At 33.5% G+C, this 20,484-nt stretch overlaps 1 protein-coding gene across 2 annotated transcripts in view; it reads right to left on the minus strand.

Annotated features, from left to right (window-relative positions):
* The window catches only part of LOC118180332 (synaptic vesicle 2-related protein-like), a 131,628-nt gene that overhangs the window by 46,853 nt on the left and 64,291 nt on the right, over positions 1 to 20,484 (minus strand). Inside the window, exons 7-12 of one of the 2 annotated variants that reach the window (XM_085819776.1) lie at positions 18,936 to 19,064; positions 18,367 to 18,572; positions 15,856 to 15,932; positions 6,743 to 6,865; positions 4,452 to 4,563; positions 1,487 to 1,571 (exon numbers count right to left, since the gene is read on the minus strand). In XM_085819776.1, coding sequence (XP_085675902.1) covers positions 1,487 to 1,571; positions 4,452 to 4,563; positions 6,743 to 6,865; positions 15,856 to 15,932; positions 18,367 to 18,572; positions 18,936 to 19,064 — 732 coding nt within the window. The remainder of the gene's footprint in view (positions 1 to 1,486; positions 1,572 to 4,451; positions 4,564 to 6,742; positions 6,866 to 15,855; positions 15,933 to 18,366; positions 18,573 to 18,935; positions 19,065 to 20,484) is intronic. The other variant, XM_085819778.1, reaches the window with a different exon arrangement.

Raw genomic sequence — 20,484 nt, forward strand, 5'->3', positions numbered from 1 at the left:
AACATTTGAAGTTGTGTTTTTCTTATTGTGTTTTAATTGCTTATTCGGGAAGTTTATTATTTTTTATATACCGTCATTACAAAGAAAGTTTCAGTAAAAGGTTATTGATTGTTTCGGGACTTTCTTACAATTGGAAATTTAAAACAAGAAGCGTGGGGAAAAGTGTTAAAATCAACTCAATGTACCATCAAAAATTATTTTTACTTCTGATATTTGCAGAAAAAATTACATTTATTTATCCCAAAGTTTTTCGAAGTTTTTCTTCAACAAGACATTCTTCATCAAGACAAAGAAAAATGGTCATATTTTGAAAAGTACCACCGCCTTCCTTTAAAAGAGGACGAGTGATACAGGTATTGCATATATTACCTTTTTCAACGCATTTCTGCAAAATTCCCTGACTATTCACCAATGGACTATTGTGCCTCTGGTCTCTTGAAAAGAGCTCTTTCTATGCACAAACCCATCATTATTGATAGACTGAAAAGTATGGGAAGAGGAATAGAAATTTTATGAAAAGCCCATCTATCATGGGAATCCCGATGCAGACTTATAACCCCGAAAAAAGGCTATCAGATCGAACAATAAAAAAACACTCTCTATATTTTAAATAATAATTAAACTGCCCCGAAATCATTCTAAAAATGTTTAGTCGCCCTCTGTAATTAAAGTAAAATGTTTAACAGCAAATTATTCAGTATACTTTATTTGCACTTGGGTTACAAAAATATCTGTTTTCTAACTGTTAAGGAAGCATATTCATTAATTATCTTAACAAAGTAAGATTTCTCTCAATAGAGGGCTAAGCTAAACTGGCAGGCCTTTCTTGTCCCATACTATTTAGCAAATCAGATTTATTAATTTCAGTTTTCAGCATGATTTTTCAGTCTTAGCTATAGACTCAAGAACAATTAAGTACGTGGTATATGCGCTGTTACTCACAATGTATGAAAGACGGTATTCTATATAATTCTTAGGCATTTAATATAGTTCCAGAGAGTAGCCAGCAATGTATGAAACGATTAACATTTCATACATTTCCTTGTCCATTTAACAGAATGCCAAACGACAAAACGGCAATGTATGAAATGCATCTGCCATTTGTTAAATAGGATAAATCTTGTCAGAGGAAAATAGCTGTGGTGCAAGTAACTAAAAATGTATTCACGCGTTCGGATTTTCAGTTAAAAAGACTGTAAAATGTCTGTTTAAAGCTCCTGCCATGATCAAGGTTTCAAGTAATAGTATTATCCTGTAAGAACTTAATAGTAATAGTATTATCCTGTAAGTGGTAAAAAGATAGGGGGAAATACAGTATGTCTTTCTCATTTATATGCCTATTTTCAGTACTTCATTGAAATGTCTGCACACAGTTCTTTATTGTATTTTGTGATTATTACGGAAAAGCGAGTGCAGAGTATTTGGAAGTTGAAGGACGAAGTCGGGCTTAAGAAAACAGATTAAAATATTGAATATTATAAATTACCTCCGTCGTCATCACAAAAATGAGCTGAAATACAGCTACAATGATAGCTCGAGTTCCAAACAGAAACAACAGGATGATGATTTTGCTGTAAAGAAAATATAGCTTCAACATGAAAAATAAAAGAATTCAGAAAAATTGTACATGGCTTAAATTAAGATAAGTATGTAAGTTTTATTTATTATAGCATTTCGAATCATACATATAATTTAAAAGCATAAAGTACAATTTTTAGGGTTTTTTTTTTTTTTTTTTTTTTTTTTTTTTAAGCATAGTGATTTTCTAAATGAAGCTACTCGAAACAGATCTTTTCCGACTGCCTCGCAAAATCCAGTCTCGGAATCATTTTTACAGGTTGATTCAAAAAATTATTTATGCATATGGGAAACAGAAAATGTGTTACTCACCTTCTATGTTTACGTCTTTGAGCAACATTGAGTGAATTCATGCGACTATGTTTCACATTTCTGCTGTTATTGTCCACAGATTTTTGGAACTCTTTTTAGACGTCCTACCACTGCATATCGTCTATTCACGCACGTTTGAAGAACCGAAGCGCATTAAACGGAAATGAACTGGTGGTTAAATCGGTTGTAATCGTCTCATCGTTTGCTGTTGCTATCATTTACATGGTTACGAGGTAAATAGGGCGATGGAATATAACCTTTAATTTCTGTTCAGAAGTAGCAGATTATATGGATCACCATACATGGCTTGTTGAAAATTTTAAAAAGATGAACTGGAAGAAATGGCCATTCCTTTCACCAAACCTTTTACCATGTGATTTTTGGTCGTGGAGAAAGGTGAAAATACATGTTTATGCAATAATGCTAATGATCTACAGCAGAGTTTCTTAAACTTTTTCAGTCGCGACCCCTTTTTATCACTGAGAGTTTTTCGCGACCCCATAATATTTACAAAAATTTTGTGGGATCCCATAAGTATTGAGCAAATCTGACACACGCGTGAGTGAAATTGTCAATTTTTCCACTTGTACTGTAATATACTATTGCAGTTTTAGGTCATTAACTTTAATTTCTAATTTTATAGAACAATGGGAAATTTTTAAATAAGTAGCAGACGAAATGACAGCGTCACGAGCAAAGCAAGGAATATGAATGTTTATATTATAAAAAGAATGCGTCGAAAAGTTTTCGTTTTTTTTTTCTTTGTCTATATTGTCTTATCTTTATCTATTTTCAGATACATTGTGTAAAAATATTTGGTAATTGTAAAATTATTATAATAAGTTAAAGAAATATCAAAACTGCTAAACGTTTTGACAACCCCCTGCTGCAGGTTCCGGGACTCCCTTGGAGGTCGTGACCCACAGTTTAAGAAAAATACAGTAAAAAATTAAAGCTGTTATAGATACTATACAACTAGGCATTCCGTTTAATGCCTGTAGACTCTTGGTCTACAGGCTACAGGGAACTGGTTCCAAAAATGTGTGGACAGTGATAGCAAGCACGTGGACAACATCATCATATAAATTTTTTTAATATTGGATAAACGGTATGTTTCTACGTTCTATACTGTTACACGCATTTCCCACAAAATGTTAAAAATTTTTTAATAAACCTGTGTATTTTAGGTTAGAATAATACGCCGAATAATGATTACTGGAGAAGTCAAACAACAAGAATCAGCGTAATATTTGTAAATTTTGCAGTAAATTTGCAAATTCTGCAAAATATACAAATATTACGCTGATTCTTGTTGTTTGACTTCTCCAAAAAACCTGTATATGCTTTATGTATTTATAAAATTCTTATAATAAAACGTTTTCGGTATACATAGCAAAATATTTACATTATTTTTACCCATATACTACTTTAATTCCACAATATTGGCCGTAGAATTTCATCAGGCAAATGTTTCAAAAGACGCCTATTTTGCTAATTTTAGCCCCAAAAGGGCAATTAGTCTCGAAATAGGATTTTGCGTCAGTTCATTCATTATAAACGGCATGCCTTTTTTTCAAATTGTTGCCACCAAATACTATCACCCTGTATTATTTTTAAAGAATTTAAAATAATGAAGAAACTACATATATTTATATACTCGTATATTCCTCGCATTGTGTAAAAGTGATGGTACCTAGAGTCATTAAATTTTGAATAACGTAGTCTTGCACTCGAACACCTGGAAGTCCGAATTTTGAATTTCGAATTTGTTTTATTATTTTTTAGCTTTTTCATATTTTCTAAAACTTTAATTAACTTTTGATTAACATGCTCATGATCTGAAAGCGAGCAGTGGCAAAATTGCACTGAATAAAGCATTTTTATCTCATGCGTGAGGCTGTCTATCGGAAATTTTAAAGGTGTGCTGTTTTTAAATATCTTGTGATTTTGCTATTGAATGGAATTTTATGTGGCGGAGAACGTGATATTTAATAAAGCCAAGAACGTTAATAATAAAAAGAAAAAAAAATGTTTTGCAAGCCATCTTACTAAAAAAATTCAGCAGTGATACGATAAACTGAGAAAAATACTTGAAAAAAATATATATGTCAACACTTAACAGTGCATCCGAAATTCTAAACATATGCTGCTATGCAACTTTTAAAAATTTTGTGATTTTTCTGTTGAGTTGTATATGGCCTAAGTGCGAAGAAAACGATGCTAAGTAATGAAGCTAAACTGGTTAAAACAATTTAGCTAGCAGGAGTGAGTGCAGCAGCAAGGTGGTAGACTATGAGCTCAGCGAGAGCCTGAAAATCTTAACAAATCCCTTTAGGCGACCGTGAAAATCTGAAACCTTTGATTATTTTTTTAATTTTAAAATTCCTTTTTAAAAGTTACAAAACTCAATTTTTATACGGTCTTATAATTACGGCCAAAATGTTATATTTACTGCAAGTAGTATCCACCAATGGTAACATTTTTTTGAAAACATGACAAATACATTTTGAGCATTTGAAGAATGGCATTTGAGCATTTGAAGAGATGCATATAGGACTTACTACTGTGTATTCAGCAGCAAAAGGAAGATAAGTACACTACTGATTCCGCAGGATGTACCTAGAAGTACTTTGCGGTTGCAGTGCTCTACGAGGAAGGTAAAGATAATAAGGCCTGAAATATATTGATGAAAATTAAAATAAATATTCCATTACAATAACACATTCAAAAGCTTATAATAAAATACTACAAACATAACTGTGATTGACTAGAACAGCTTTATTTCGAAAGCAGTGAAAACGAAGCTGCCACAGATAATTAAAAATGGGATTTGAAATAACAGATAAAGAGATAGTTAAAAAAGGAGTTTGAAAAGAAGAATGAAAATTTCTCAGCTAAAAACGTAGAAAATAAAAATTTTAACAAATTTCTAGATTACGATATCCTTTTCAAGCCCCTCCTACACCTTGCGAATATTTGTTCTAGTTTTACTATAGGTTAAGCTTAATTTAAGCACGGCTGTCTATCTTTTGATTCAGGTCGCATATATTTTCTCAGATAGAAAATTATGAAAATTAAAGCCCACGCAAGGCAGTTTGAAAGGAAGTTTAAGAGTGACAAATGTGTAAAGAGCTGCCTTGCTGATCTTAATTCCTTGCTCTGATCCAGCTGCTTACGTTTGAAAGCTTTTGGTATTCGTCGGAAATCGCATTGATTCCCTTCAATATCCGCGGTTGGAAAGTGTCTCCTTCTATAGCAGTGGCTCTCAAACTTATTTTCCCCATGAATCTCTTTCACCATTACAAAACTTGAAAAATACATACACACATTTACCTAGATTTGGGCCGTTTTCCAACGTGTTTTATAAATTAAACAACAAATAGTATATAAAATATTCATAAACTAAAACTAAATATTTAATTGCTAAATAAAATGCCACCCGCATCCCTCCAAAATTATGAAATAACCACTAGGAGAGAATTCTGCTCTGATTCAGAACGTCTGTTATATAATTGATTGGCTAAGGATATCGCTTTAGAGGATTTTATTTTGATGCTTATATATCTCAAGAGAGGTGGGTGGATTATTTACCAACTAGCTCAATTATTCACCTAAAGCTCTTTTGTATTTTATTTCCACTTCGGCTTAAATCTACGGAAAACGGTCTAAAAATCAATCAAATAATTACTACCTTCATAAATTAATTTAATGTTATTTAAAAAGCATAGAAGATCACTCGCTGATCATCATCATATTTGCATATATTGCATCATATTTACCTTGTAATTCCTATCCCACAAAACTGTTCAAGATATTTATTTTAAAAATTTGAGATCATGATCAGAGATCGTACACAAACCGAAGAGAAAATTCTTTCAATATACTGTATGAAACAAAATTATAAATTAAAGAATAGAATAAATAAAGGCCATTGTTATGAGAAATCTTGCGTCGATTTTCTCTACAATAGACGCAACGCAACAAAGCTTGTATAGATTACAATACAATAATAAAACAGCTCCGTTTCGCACAACATCTAAACTCAGCTAAACTGGGTATCTGATAATCAAGATCTTATGCTGACTTAAACATATATACTATAGTTCCTCACATATTTGTTCCCCTTTTCATTAATAATTTTATCATTCGAAAATCAAGAGGGGAAATTATGCGAATAATTTAATTTCCGAAGACACGGTTACAGTAAGATCATGAGGTATGAAAAGTAGCAATGGATAAATTACTGATAACTATCGCAATATTATTTCCTTAAAAGAAACCTACATTTCAATTATAATACATAGCAATATTAACACTACAGTATCTAATAACATAGTTTCACTTCTACTTCCCTATAACTGGAATCTTTCCCTTTCTCTGCTACTCCTTAGGCCTCAAATCATCCATAAATGATTAGAGAAGGTGAATATACAGCTGGCTCAATGAACGTCAGCTCATTTTGTTTCACTATGATGGGTCGGGTTTTGTATTAGGCTTCCATAAAGTTCAATATTTTAAAGGAAAAGTTTCGGTGTGACCTTAACAAATAGTTTGTAATGGTTTGTCTTTGTTAATCGGACGAAAACAATCAATACGTGGATAAATACATTTTAAAATTTAGGGGAGCTCTTTCTCTGATTGCAGTGAATAAGGGAAAAATTACACAAATAATTTTTAATTTTTCAGAACCTGGTGCTAAAATCCTAGGGTAAAAATACGTGAGGGGGGAATATGCGAGGAAAATACAATATGTAAAATGGATTTCCAGCAGATAACTTCTTGCATTCATCGTAATCAAGCTTAATATCAAATGGAAGAATGCGAAATTTAAAACAAAATGTGCAACGCTTACCTGGAAATTCTGCAGCACTAGTCCAGAGCAGATCAATATAGTTTTGTTGAGTGAACTTTGTACACTGCACGCGCTGTGCTAAATCATCAAAATATGAAATATGCGTGGAATTTGCTCCTTGATCTATAAAAATGTAATTCTTATAATTTTTAATGTTTAAAAAAATCGAAAAAATTAACTTCTATTTTAATTTCAAAAGAAAAGCGGGAAAACATATCACAGCAATAAATATGGAACAGCTTCAGTATAGCCCACCTTCAAAGTTTGGCGAATTTGTTTTGGCGCCAAAGCACATGAGATAGGTTGTTTTGAAAAATGGTTGCCATCCAGATTTTCGACAAAACTCCGTGTTTCAAAAAATGGCGGCCATCTTGATTTCACCAGAAATCGTGGATAATAGAAACAAATTTACGACTATTGTACACGATTTTAAGAGAAAGAAATATTAAGAAATGAATAATAAAAATGATTAAGGTTAAAAGGATGTAATTTAAAAAACAATAGCAGAAACCTTTAGCTATTTCACCCTTAAAAAATAATTTGGTAAAAGCATAGAATAGGCTGCATCAACAAAGTTGAGAAGGCGGAGCTATGTGACGTCCATACACGGGCGGGAATAAGCTTGTGACGTCACAATGTAATCTCCATCGACCTTATAAGAGATAGACTAACCCAGTGGGAGCGCGTCACCGACATGTCGGCAAGAAAGAGTAGGGATGATCTGGTTTACTTTAACACTGAAACCTATGGCGTTTGTATCACATAACTCTTTTAAATTACTAAATGTGACACGTTGTATAGTGATGACATTATGAAAGCCACAGTTTTTTCCTAATAGGATTTAATATATCTCATTAAAGCACTTTTTACTACATTTCGCGCATTTTTTTTACGCGTAATCTTGTACAAACATCTTTACTTTGGTAAAACGGTAAAAACTCTAGGCACAAAATTTATGAACTTAATTTTGCGTTAAAATAACGAAAAAATTAAATAAGATTGATAGTACGTGATGCTTTGAAATAAATAAGGTAAAATTAAACAAGATCTGATAATTTTTTTTAAAATTTAATGAACATTTTCAGGCAGTGATTTTCCAAACTATAATAACATTACAAAACGATCATATTTATTTGATTATATGATCATTAAGTTATTAACAATAAAGTGGATTAGTTATTTTAATAATTCATAAAATTTGGAGCATAAAATTTTCTGAGCGTAATGAAGGGGGAAAAAAGATAAAATAAAATCTAGAAGCACTCAGATTTTATATTACGCCCAAAAGGAACCTTTTTTTAAAGTTTTGAGTGTTACCTATATTTATTGAATATCATGTTCTTCGCCCGTAAACCACATGCATTTGAAAACAGCATTTCTTTAGAATTTCCGCACTGGAGATAAAACTGTTATTTTCCTTACAGTGCTCGCTCTGAATTCCTTGAGTTTGTGAATCAAAAATTAGTTAAAATTTTACAAAATATGAAATAGATTAAAAGAAATTCGAAATTCGGCCGTCCAGATGCCCATGTTCGGGTGGAGGATTACGTTATTCAAAATTTGATGGCTCTAGATGCTGTCGTTTTCGTCACAGTGCGAGAAACATACATGTATTCACGTAGAATCTTCATTATTTAATTTCTTTACATATAATACAGGGCGATAATATTAACAATTTGCAAGGAGACACGGACATTTATAGTAAAACAACTCAAAATGCCACTTCGAAACTAACAGCCTTTCTAGGCTACCGCCGCTTTGGGCTAATAAATTAAATTAACAGTAAATAAAAAAAATCTTACGCAAAACTAAAGATAAATTTAAAAAATAATCACTATAAATTACAAGCAAAATTAATTTTAATATTAGAATTAAATGTATAAAAATTTTTAAGGAGTCAAAAGTGTTCATCACTATGATGTATTATGAAATATAATTGAAATAAAATTCCTTTATAGAAATTGTGCTATAATACTCATCTTTAATTTTAAAAAAGCAGCACAATTCAGAATTTTAAACAAAACTTTCAAATATTCTTTTTAAATATTTTAGTATTTTTTACTTATTTACACCAATAAAAGCATAAAAATTGCAAGAGAAAAATGAGTATTTGAAATTTTCTATTAGTTTAGATTAAAAATATTATTTTCTAAAAGAAGTAGTTACAAATTTCCTTATAGCATCATAGGAAAAGCTAAGAAACTATCCAGCCCTGAAAGCATGCAATAGCTTTATAATTATTTGGAACTTTAATTATGCTTGATAAATATGCTAAATTTTAAAAAATTAATCTCAATTTCAAAAATAAAAATATGTAGAAATTCTAATTTGTGAAATGAGGCGCTACAACCAACTTCTTCTTGACAATTATACACGCTACAATAGGCAACCAATGTTAAATTTCTGCAAGTCGTCCCTACTCCTCCGGATGTGATCAAGGTGACAGCCGGCAACGCCTCAGACGAGGGAGAAAACCCGTTTGGGTTAGTCTATTTCTTATAAGGTCCATGGTAATCTCGCATTTATGCTACGCGTACTTTCTATTTTCTCTTAAAAACAATAATAAAGTGTTTATTATTGTAAATTAACATCAAATTCTTTACTTTAAATTTACATTTCTGACATTTAAGCTTAGGCTTAACTGAAAATAAGTATAATAAATTGCTTATATTTAAAATTACTATGATACAGTAAGCGAATTCTACCAATTATTAAAACGATAAAGAACGTCGCAGTCTCTCATACTTTCATTTCATACAACTTCAGTACTTTCAAAGATTTTTAAGCTTCAGCATTTATACAAATAAAAAAAGATTTTTTAAAATTTAAAATAATACTCTGGAATATATCAATTTTATCATATTTACAAATTAACGTTTTGCTACGTAATGACATATTCCCTTTCATACCAGTAACTAGACAATTTTCCTTATTTTCTAAAAATTTTAAACTTCACATTAATGAAAAACAGGTTTTTAAATCCCTAAATCACATCATATTCATCAGAGAATTGTACAAACACGGCGTCGCGTACAACCTCGGCAGTGCGCCTTAAAAAACACCAGAGAATTGCACAAACTAGGCACCGCGCTCAACCTCGGCATTGCGCACTACATTTGCTCTGCCCATGTACACAGCCATCTATTTTCACTTAAAAAACACCAGAGAATTACACAAACTAGGCACCGCGCTCAACCTCGGCATTGCGCACTACATTGGCTTTGCCCGTGTACACATCGATCTATTTTCACTTAAAAAAATCCTAGAATTGCACAAACTAGGCAACGCGCACAACCTCGGCATTGCGCATTACATTGGCTCTGCCCATGTACACATCGATCTATTTTCACTTAAAAAACATCCTAGAATTACACAAACTCGGCACCGCGAACAACCTCGGCTCTGCGCACTACATTTGCTCTGACCATGTACACATTGATCTATTTTCACTTAAAAAACCCCAGAGAATTGCACAAACTAGGCACCGCGCACAACCTCGGCATTGCGCACTACATTCGCTCTGCCCATGAACACAGCAATCTATTTTCACTTAAAAAAGGTAAGAAAATTGCACAAATTTTCGGCATTGCGCACTACCTTGGCTTTGCCCATGTCTTTTCACTTAAAAATCAGACATTGAATAAACTCTGCATTGCTCATATACTAAGTAATCTGCTTTCACTTAAAAGAAATCGGAGAATTGCAGAAACTCGCGCATAACCAACTCCATTGATTCGCGTTGTACCAAAAAAAAAAAAAAAAAAAACAGAAAAATTGAGTTTACTACAGGCGAACCAATATCCTAGCCTAATTGATTTCTCAGCCCTACACTTCTTCACTCGATGACTTTTTCTGACTAACTAACCAGCATGGTATCTTAAATTTTTCACAACAAACGTTATCCTTCAATAATCCAAATCCATCAAAAATCCTCTAAAAAGTTCATACTCTCTTGTTAATTCATACATAAAATATCTGTTCCCAAACGTTTACGCTTGTTTGATAACTCCCACCTTAAATTTTCCTTTAAAATCTCCTGATACTTAATTACAACATCATTAACAGAAGTTTTAGAGCAAACAATAACTAAACGCAAAAATATCACCTCCAAAGTAGCCAAAAAATATATACAAAATAGTATTCAAGGTATCTGAGCGTTAAACAATCGCCAATAACTGTGTTACGAATTGTGTATTTAGACATCAATTTTAGTAGAATTCTAATTTAAAATGTTCTATTTCCTCTTGCAACGCAGCGTGAGACAAATTTAAGTGAAATCTATGCCGGAAAAGTAAGAATACAGGGCACGTGCATTAAACTTTGAGTAAACGGATATCTCGGTAATTTGTATTGAAATTGAATAAATGTAACTGACTACTATATTAGCTGTAACCGTAATTCCATCCTCTTGTTTACATTGCGTTTGGCGAATAGTATGGGTTACCACATCATAACATTTATTGCCGCTCTTGGTGATATTTATTGTTTAAAATTCCGGCTGGTCTATACTGAAGCTGTGCCATAAATATTATACCACTGAAAAAAAGAAACATTAGACATCATCAAAAAGATGCATTTCATGAAGGGCCAATTTGAAGTATGGATTCACGTCAATTTTGTGTGCCTATTGCTCTTACAGAAGTTATTCAACATGGAAAATCAGTAAACTAGTGAGGATAAATAGTCTCTTATAAATTGATCTGAATATTATTTACCTTTTTGTGAGTCTTCAATTGTTTTTGTTTTGCATTTCGTTTATATTTGTTTGACCTTTTTTTATTCACGTAAAGTTTCAATATTTATTTTACATTTTAAGTTATTAGACGCTGCCACAGCTAAATTTGTCAGGGTTGTAAGCCATACGGAGTTTAGTGGTGGAACTCGATGGAAGATGTTTAGGGCTATGATGTGCTAGGACGGTAGCATGAGTGCAATGAGTTTGACAACACATAATATGGCTGTAGAGTCATTACGTTTTTTTATAAACGAGATGCGGAAAATGTGCAATGCCATCGCCGGGGACCGAACCCTGGGCCTCTAGAATGCGCTTCAAGTGAGCTACCATTACATCACAAAGGCATACTGGAGGCGGGAGAAAATATTTCATATATTCCCCCTTTTAAAGGGGGACTGGGGATTAGGGAACCCATTCACCAAATCCTGGTGGTAACGATTTATCATCCTCAACCTTTTAGTTCGGGCGCCATTTGCAGATACATTATTTTTTTTTTTAAGCAGGAGACGTGAAAATTGTGCAGTGACATCGCTGGGACTCGAACACTGGACCTTTCAAATAAGCGTCGGGTATGCTTAAAATTACACCACGAAATCATGCGGGAATTAGGGAGAAAATACCTTATATAGCTACACAGTCATAATGATAATATGTGATGCTTAAGAGAAGGCCACGTCATCTTGACAAATCAGAAGAAAGCTGCCGCGAGGAGCAGCCCACAAGTTTGCAGCCTGGGTGGTTCTTTAAATTTGTCGCCCCTCTTGATACACAAACAAATAACTGCAAAAAATATAGAAGCACCATGTAGGGAAATAAATTAAAACTCGATTTGTGTTTACTTTAAAAAAAATTAATATCAGCATCTTAATAATACATTATTATTTTGCTTACTATTTGGTTAGCGCAAACCATCGATGACGTTGTAAAGATCTATTTGATTGCTTCATTTGCTGACAAAAGGAAAAGAATTCTTAAATGCAAAATATACATTTGTAGTTCTCAAATATTTCTGAAGTAATATTTATATAGAAAACTCTTCTTTTAACTAGCAACTGAGAGGAAAAATCGCATTAGTATTATAGTATCTGGAACCTTGTTTCTGAAGATTGTATTTTAGAATGAAATGCAAAAATTTAAAAGGAGACATTCTTTTTTTCCCCATGTTCCTGTTTTGAATTTCTTAACAATAATGAAAATAAAACTCTTAAATATTTCTTACTTAGCCAGGAATTCTTCCTTATGAATGTCATCGTGATCATAATTTAATTGATATTCAAAACTGCATTGAAACATTCCAACAGAATAAAAAAGGTGCAACAAGAATTAATAGTTGCTGAAATCACGAGGCGATTTCTTTGAACTCTTTTTCTTCTTAATTTGATTTCGTATTACAAATTAGAATATAATTATTCTTCATCTCATGGATACATCTGACTAACCCCTATAAAATAACATTTCAAGCAAAAATTGCCGCTGCTTAAAATGTACCGCCTGCAGCGACCCGCTCCTTCTTTCAGCTGCTCCATTACATATGTGCATTCAAGTTGGATTTTCCAACAAAGTCATCTTGATACACAAAAGTTAATGCGTACATTTACTTAGGAAGACATTATGATCAAAACATGTCAATAATTAAAAAAGCAATATAAACAAGATCAAAATATATATGACTAAACAATATGATAATGATGTTTGAAATAATGTAAATTATGTCTGTTGAGAAAGTGTATTAAAATTATAAGTTATATAATTGGAAATTTATTATGTGGAATCAAACTAAGTAAGGAACTTATGTACATCACTGCTGAAGGCGTATAAAGTGATAAACTAGAATCGAATTTTTTGAATTTGGTGTTTGGTGTTTGGTGTATTTAATTATGGCAAAGCACACGAGGGCTATCTGCCTAAGGGGAGGGGTGCCTTCGTGGAGGACTTTCTAATGGAAACTGGCTCGTATACACGTTACACATGGGGAAATCCACGAAAACGCCCATGCAGCCAGCCCGTTCGCGGGATTCGAACCTCGGACCGAACTACCAGTGTTTAGCGACTTTACCGCTCGGATTTTTTTTAATTTGATTATCGAAATTACAACAAGGATTAACCATGTGTGGATTTAAAAGCCTAAACTGAAGGAACAACCAACGGACTTGCAGCGAATTCGCTCGGTGAGAAATGGTATCTTAATGATAGCAACATGCATGATAAGCACGATAATATATGTCCACCGTGCAATAAAACTCCATGAATGATATAATGAATATGCAGCAGTCTTTGTTTCTTTGGATATGTAATTCTACTTAACTGAATATGTGTTGAATGAATTTTATCGACATGTTAGGCAAGTACATCTTTGTAATGTCTTTATTCAAAATTACTTCTGGGCGCCCTGTTGCTTATGTGGGCACAAATATCTGTTGTAAGTTAGGACTTCATAAGTTTTTCGTAGTAAAAATTGAGTGTAATATGCGAGGTATCAAACAGTGGTCACAATAATGCGTTTGGTTTCTGTATTTACATTTTTCCGGAAGCATTATATTTTGCTATTATATTATCTGCTGCAACAATAATATAATTACCGGAATAAAGAATAGCTTAATCGACTTAAGAATTTTTCATTCATCTGCTTTTCAAATATGGATAGAGAGAGGAATCAATGGCAAATTTTTATGATGTAAATTTGAGAATATCGTGTTTTTAAAACCTCATAAAAATTATATACAACGATCAATATAGAATTATACACCACAATCATATACAATTATATACAACAACTTTTGGGGATGTGGTCGAGTCTCTCTTTTCTTTCATTAAAGCATAAGATATTCATGGATATGGAGAAGAAATGTGCTACTATCGAAGAATGTAACAATTAATTAATTATGCATTTCTTTTCTTTAAAACCAACGGAATATTTGATTATATATTGAAAAGCTGATTTTCCCGTTTAATTTGGGAAAACTATTTGAAACGCTGATGCCACTGTGAGTCTTTTTGAATTGTAAACGGAAATGAAGTGTTAACGTGTGCCTCTTATGCACGGCAGCTATTCAAACTCTATTTAATTTGTAATCAAACAAATTTTGATTCAGAAAAATAAGTCCCAGTAGCAGTTCAAAATCAAGATGGATGCTTTAAAATTTCATGAATATTCTCAATAGGCCATCAAATGAGGCTGTGGCTCATTTCTTAATACAAGTAAACGTGTCATGATTATCTTGAAGGGTATTTCTATTGTATTGATATTTATGACCATGCATAGGGTACGTTTTGTAATGTAATCTCATTGTAGAAGTATTCATAATGGCTTGAGACAGCCTTGTGTCTGCCAGCTAAAGAAGTTTGCAGGCAACGACCTAGGTCATTAACTACACTGTCTTACTAACATCTTTATTCTTAAATATTCCTAATTTTATAACCTGCGTTGCCATCTGAAATACAATTCTTGCGAAAGATCTGCATCTTCATGCCTACAAAACTCATTTGAGTCAACAACTGAAGCCTATTTCACTGAACAAAAGTTCAATGAATGTGAATTTTCTTCAATGAATGTGAATTTCTTTGGACTTCGTTCTTTCCGGTTTTATAGTTCAGCATTTCATATGAAATGTTTATGCCAACAAGTTCACGATCATTCAAATCTTGATCATTCAATTCTGTGAATTTTCAAACAAAACCATCTTTAGCGATGAGGCCCATTTTCATGTTAATTACTTCGTGGACAAGCAAAATTACTGTCTTTGGAATGACGAAAACCACATGTGTTTCACAAGAAGGAAATCCATCCCAAACGTGTCACTGCTGTGTGTGGGTTTGGGTCTGGAGGCTTCATTGGACCATTTTTCTTCAAAGAAACTATTGGGCATGCACGAATAGTAAACGGCAAAACATATTGGGATTGGGCAACCCAGTTCTTTGTGCCTCAAACGGATGGTATGGATCTTGAAGACATGTGACTGTAGCAAGACCGCGTCGCTTGCTACTGGATATTCTTTGGTCATGCAATCTCCGTTTGGGCGACCAGAACTGGGACCCTATATCGTACGATTGGGCTCCTGGACCTTTGGACTTCGTTCTTTCCGGTTTTATAGTTCAGCATTTCATATGAAATGTTTATGCCAACAAGTTCACGATCATTCAAATCTTGAAGGCGTAGAGTAAATATACACTGTACCATCGTAATTCAGTCACAGTTATACCAAACCTGATTGAAGATATTTTGTCGAAAGAATGCAAATGTTCCAGTAAAGCTGATGAGCGGCATTTATCAGATGTGTTGTTTCCTACATAAGGCCAAGATGTATTTTTTATGGTATTCCCCCAAAACCTTTTTTTAAATTAAAATTTTGCGCTTTTATTGGGACAGCTTTTAGCTTACCTGCTAGGAGGCTTCCCTTCTGAATGACGATAGGACTGATAAGAGCAATACCATAATAAGCAAACGCTACAGCCAGCCTGAAAGAGAACAGAAATTTGAAATTTTCTGAAGGCGGTTTAAATCAGATGGCACAAATATAATGCTAAAAAAAAGAGTGTAAATAATCCCTCATTTTATGGTTATTTATATTTGCATGGATTGAATTTATATCTTCATTTACAAGAAAACAAAGCAAAGCTCACCAATGACCATTTTCAGTTACAATGCCGAGTAAACTGCATAGAATTATAGACAAGCATAATTTAGAACTTTTTCTATTATTTGGTAAAGTGGCATAGCTAGTGATTTCGCAATTCCAGGCGGCACTGAATTTGTCACGCCTCTTGATATACAAACAAATAACTAAAAAATGTAAAAATGACATAGCAAGAAATGAATTTAAATTCTGCGTTTATTTGTGTTTTAAGAAAAAATTTAATTCCAGCAGTATAGAAAGATTTCTTATATACAGAATAAACACTTTAGTTTTAAAATACTTCTTCAATTCAAAATAAGCATTTACAGCTCTAAAATATTTTGTAAATTACTTTTATTTAGAAAATTATTTTCACAATTAGTAGCGCTTACAGAGAGAGAAATTGGGAGAAAATTCACAGTGGTATTACAACATTCAGAACTTTGTTCTGAAGACTGTGTTTTAGAATAGCCTGTAAAAATTCAAAGCACGGAGACGTTAGTTTGATCATACTAACCGAATTGTTGATTACAATACGTGATATATTGTCCATGTTTTTGGATATAAACGGGCGGGGCTTCTGTAATTTCGTAACTATATCGCAATGATAATATTAACTGCCGCCTCAAGAAGTGGCATCTGCTGTAGTTGCTGTCATTTTGCAAGTGAAATAAAGAGTTAAGTTTTTCTGCCCTTTCCGTTTGTTTCTTCCGGAAACTGAACACGAACCCACTATAACTAAACCACACGAAAACAAACTCTTATTTTAAATAGCCACTTCAACGTTATTTTTCATCGCCCGATTTGATTCGTAACCATGAGTACAAAAGCTGTGGTAAAAAAACCGAATCACTTAAAATTTCTTTTCTTTAATTTTTCAATTTAGCGCATTTTGGTCCATGAAAAGCACATGTAGGAAGTCTAACTTCAGCCACAGTCTCAAAATGAGGTGAAGAAAATAAATCGACATGAATTACGATAGGTAGCGGATGGAGGGATCCCCATGAAGTACCTATTTTAAAGTTATAAGGTATTTCTCCCACTTTCCTAGCGCGGCTTCGTGGTGTAGTGGTTGTGCACGCTGGGTCGTTTTTGGTCCGATTCCTGGCGAAGACGTTGCTAATTTTCATCTCTTCTGCTCCCCAAAATTACCTAATGTCTCTACAAAGTAACAAACTAGAATGTGATTTACTAATAGGACAGCGGCCGATTCGCTAAAGGGGAAAATGACTGAGAGTTCGCCTTGGGTTTTATTTCCTGTAAGGTCTAGTTGCAAAAGGATTTCTGCTTTTCTCTCACATACGATTTAAACGCTGTCTTCTTAAACTTGTTAGTTTCCTTTTTCTATAAAGACGTCATTTATCATACGCTAATACTCACCCCAGAGTAATTTGCCATGATCTAACAACCCGAAGCATTTCTTTTTTTATCATTACAACAGACGCCGCTTAATGTAATTGCAGTTAATGTTATCATTCGGATATTGTTATCGAATTGCCGAAATCCCCCTCATTTGTATTCGAAAATACTGAAACTACATCGCTTATTATAATAAACAGTTCGGTTAACATGATCAAAATATTATAGATTAGATGTTTTAAACTAAAGACGCCAAATAAGGTCAAAGTATATTATAAAAATTGCCAAATGAAAAAGACATGTCACCAAACAGCTTGGTTTCGATCTTAATAAATCATTTAAAATTAGTCCAAGAAACAGAAAAGAAAAAGGTTAGTTAGTTTGATGTAGATTTTCAATAACTGTATTGATTTTCAGAGCGGTTTTCTCTCAGGTTTCTCTTTCCCAGAAGTAAAAATGTATATACATAATTTTTCTCCCTGAAATAAAAATTCTTTAAAAAAAAACTAAATTGCCTTTTGTGTGTGTGTGTGTTTTGTGTGTTATTTGTGGGTTTTTTTTGCTCAATTTTAAACACTGCATCGACAAGTTCTTTTCCAATGAAGGAACACATCAGTCAAAAAATTTTCAGAAGCGTTACAAACGATTTATAAGCAAACTTCGGAGTTTCCTATACCGAAAATGCTTTGAAAATATCTATTTATATATATCTGGTTATATTTATATTAAATTATTTAAAATCCATAGTATTTCTGAAAGGAAATTCTTTCACCGGGTAATGTTATGATTTAGTTAATATTATCAAAGCAGAAGCCGATAAACGGGATCACATTGAGTGGCACCTACCGTAACTGAATGATACTGTCCTGACTAGCAACGTCATCCAAAACAGCAAAATTAATGGAACATTCACTTACCAAATGTACCAAAAGAGGAGAGTTTGTCTCCTGTAGTCTTTGCCGAGCAGGTCCGAGATCCTTCCTCTTTTTCTGCACTGCGACACCTCGATGAGACGGCCGTAGGGTAGCTGTGATCCATTCATGGTGGCCATCTTCTCCAAAATCTTCCTCGCTTCCTCGTGCTGGTTGCTTACCAGATAGTATCTGGCGCTTTCTGGATACCACTGTTTGGAAAGAGAGACATAAACGAGCTGCGAAATGAACTGACAGTGATAAAATACCTATCTTGCCAGGTCAAATCAAACTCGACTTTCTTAAATCGGCCTATTGTAAAAGTATTTTCCATTTTCTAAAAATAAAATATTTTTGTAGCCGTATTGAATTCGGCCCTTTAATTGGGAATTTTTATTCGCACCTTATAAGTTTTCTTTAAGGTGCCAACAATGATCTTCTCTGGTATTAAAAAATGCTAATATTCATTAAGAAATCAAATTTGAAATTATTTGTATTTCGATTTAATTAGCTTGAAAAGTAAAAGTTTTTTAATTATCGAAGACGGATTTAAGAAATTCTGGTTACAGACATACCTTGAGAGAAATGATGACTATAAACGCAGGTAGGGAAGCAGCGGCTATGAGAACTCTCCAGTTGTTCAAATATTCCATGATCACCCATGTCATGAGTATGACGCAGATTGTGCCGACAGACCAAAAGTACTGTTAACAACAGAAATACCTGACTTTAGAAAAACACGTCGAATAACGATTATTGGAAGTGTTAAGGGAACAAGAATAAGCGTGATATTCACAAATTTGCCCACCCGCGGCTGAGAGGCAAAAGCCGCGGAACATTGGTAGTTCGGTCCGGGATTCGAGTACTGGCGATTGATTTGGCTGCATGAGCGTTTTCGCCGATTTTCCCATGTGTAACGTAAATACGAGCCATTTTCACTTAGAAAGCCCCCACGTGGTGTCCCTCCCCTTTCATGTAGTACCTAATGGCGGAGCACGTAATATATTTAAAATATCATAAATTTCCAGGACTAGTTTCTAAGATTGAAATATAAAATCTGCTTCTTCAGCAGCAGAAGTGCAAAGGACAAGGGAGAATCCTATTCTCAAGCGATACAATGGGTGGAAGTCAAGTTACTGGTGCCATCCCTCACGATGAAAAATGAAATCAACTGAGATATAATTTCCTCAAAAGTTGAGGGTAAAGATGGAGCAGACTTAGTATAGTTTACTGGAATTGAAAGATTTTTATGAATGTGTAACGCCTGTAGAAAATCTGATTCGCCAATAGAAGATATTTCTTGAATAATATTGGATGCAGAAAAATGGAAAATGTGATTTTCTGACCAAAGGTTTTGGGTAAATGAGATATTATGTGTTTGTTTTTTTCTTATCTCTTGCTCCCATAGAGCGGAATTTCAAGGCTTTCTTTCTGGAATGGGATTTTTAAGTATGGAACTGCGAATTTATGAATACTATACTAATTCTTGTTGCCTTAACACTTAACATAAATAGAGGTACGTCACAATTTAAGAGTATTACACGAGAAGGGAATAAAATTACACTTTAAATGCGTTCATAAACATGTTAACTGGAAGCGAATGCAACTTATTTTGCTCCCGATGGTCTAACATTGAAACCCCTATTCTGTATTCTATAAAATCTCTAGAAGGAGTGAAGGTCTGTCCTTAAACTGAAAAATTTTCGAGGTTTTTATAGCGAGAGGATTACTAGTACTGCGAAAACGTTGAAAAGCTGAGCCAAAAACTGAAGACATCGGCTTATCTGCCAGAAAATACAGATGTCTTGTTCCATATGAGATTTGCTGATAAGAAGAAGCGCATGTGCCGATATAAGGGACATCTTTCCGATGTGTTTTATGCAGTAAAAAGTTTAACACCATCGAACAAAATGGCAGTGCACAATTTACGACGTATGTCTCTGTCTGGACTCTACCTGAGCGAACTGTTCTCTGCAGTATCATCAAAAATAAATCAAGCTTATAGTTCCAGTGGTGTTATTGTAGTGAAACCACCATATTTTCCATAATTTTAAAAAATAAAGAAAGAAAAATCTGAAAGGTTTCAGATTTTAAATTAAATCCAAAGGGGCGTTTTTTTAACAT

Source organism: Stegodyphus dumicola, chromosome 1 (assembly GCF_044657685.1).
Source record: "Stegodyphus dumicola isolate Sdum_Otavi_A_Nest chromosome 1, ASM4465768v1".
NCBI classification, from domain to species: Eukaryota; Metazoa; Arthropoda; class Arachnida; order Araneae; family Eresidae; genus Stegodyphus; species Stegodyphus dumicola.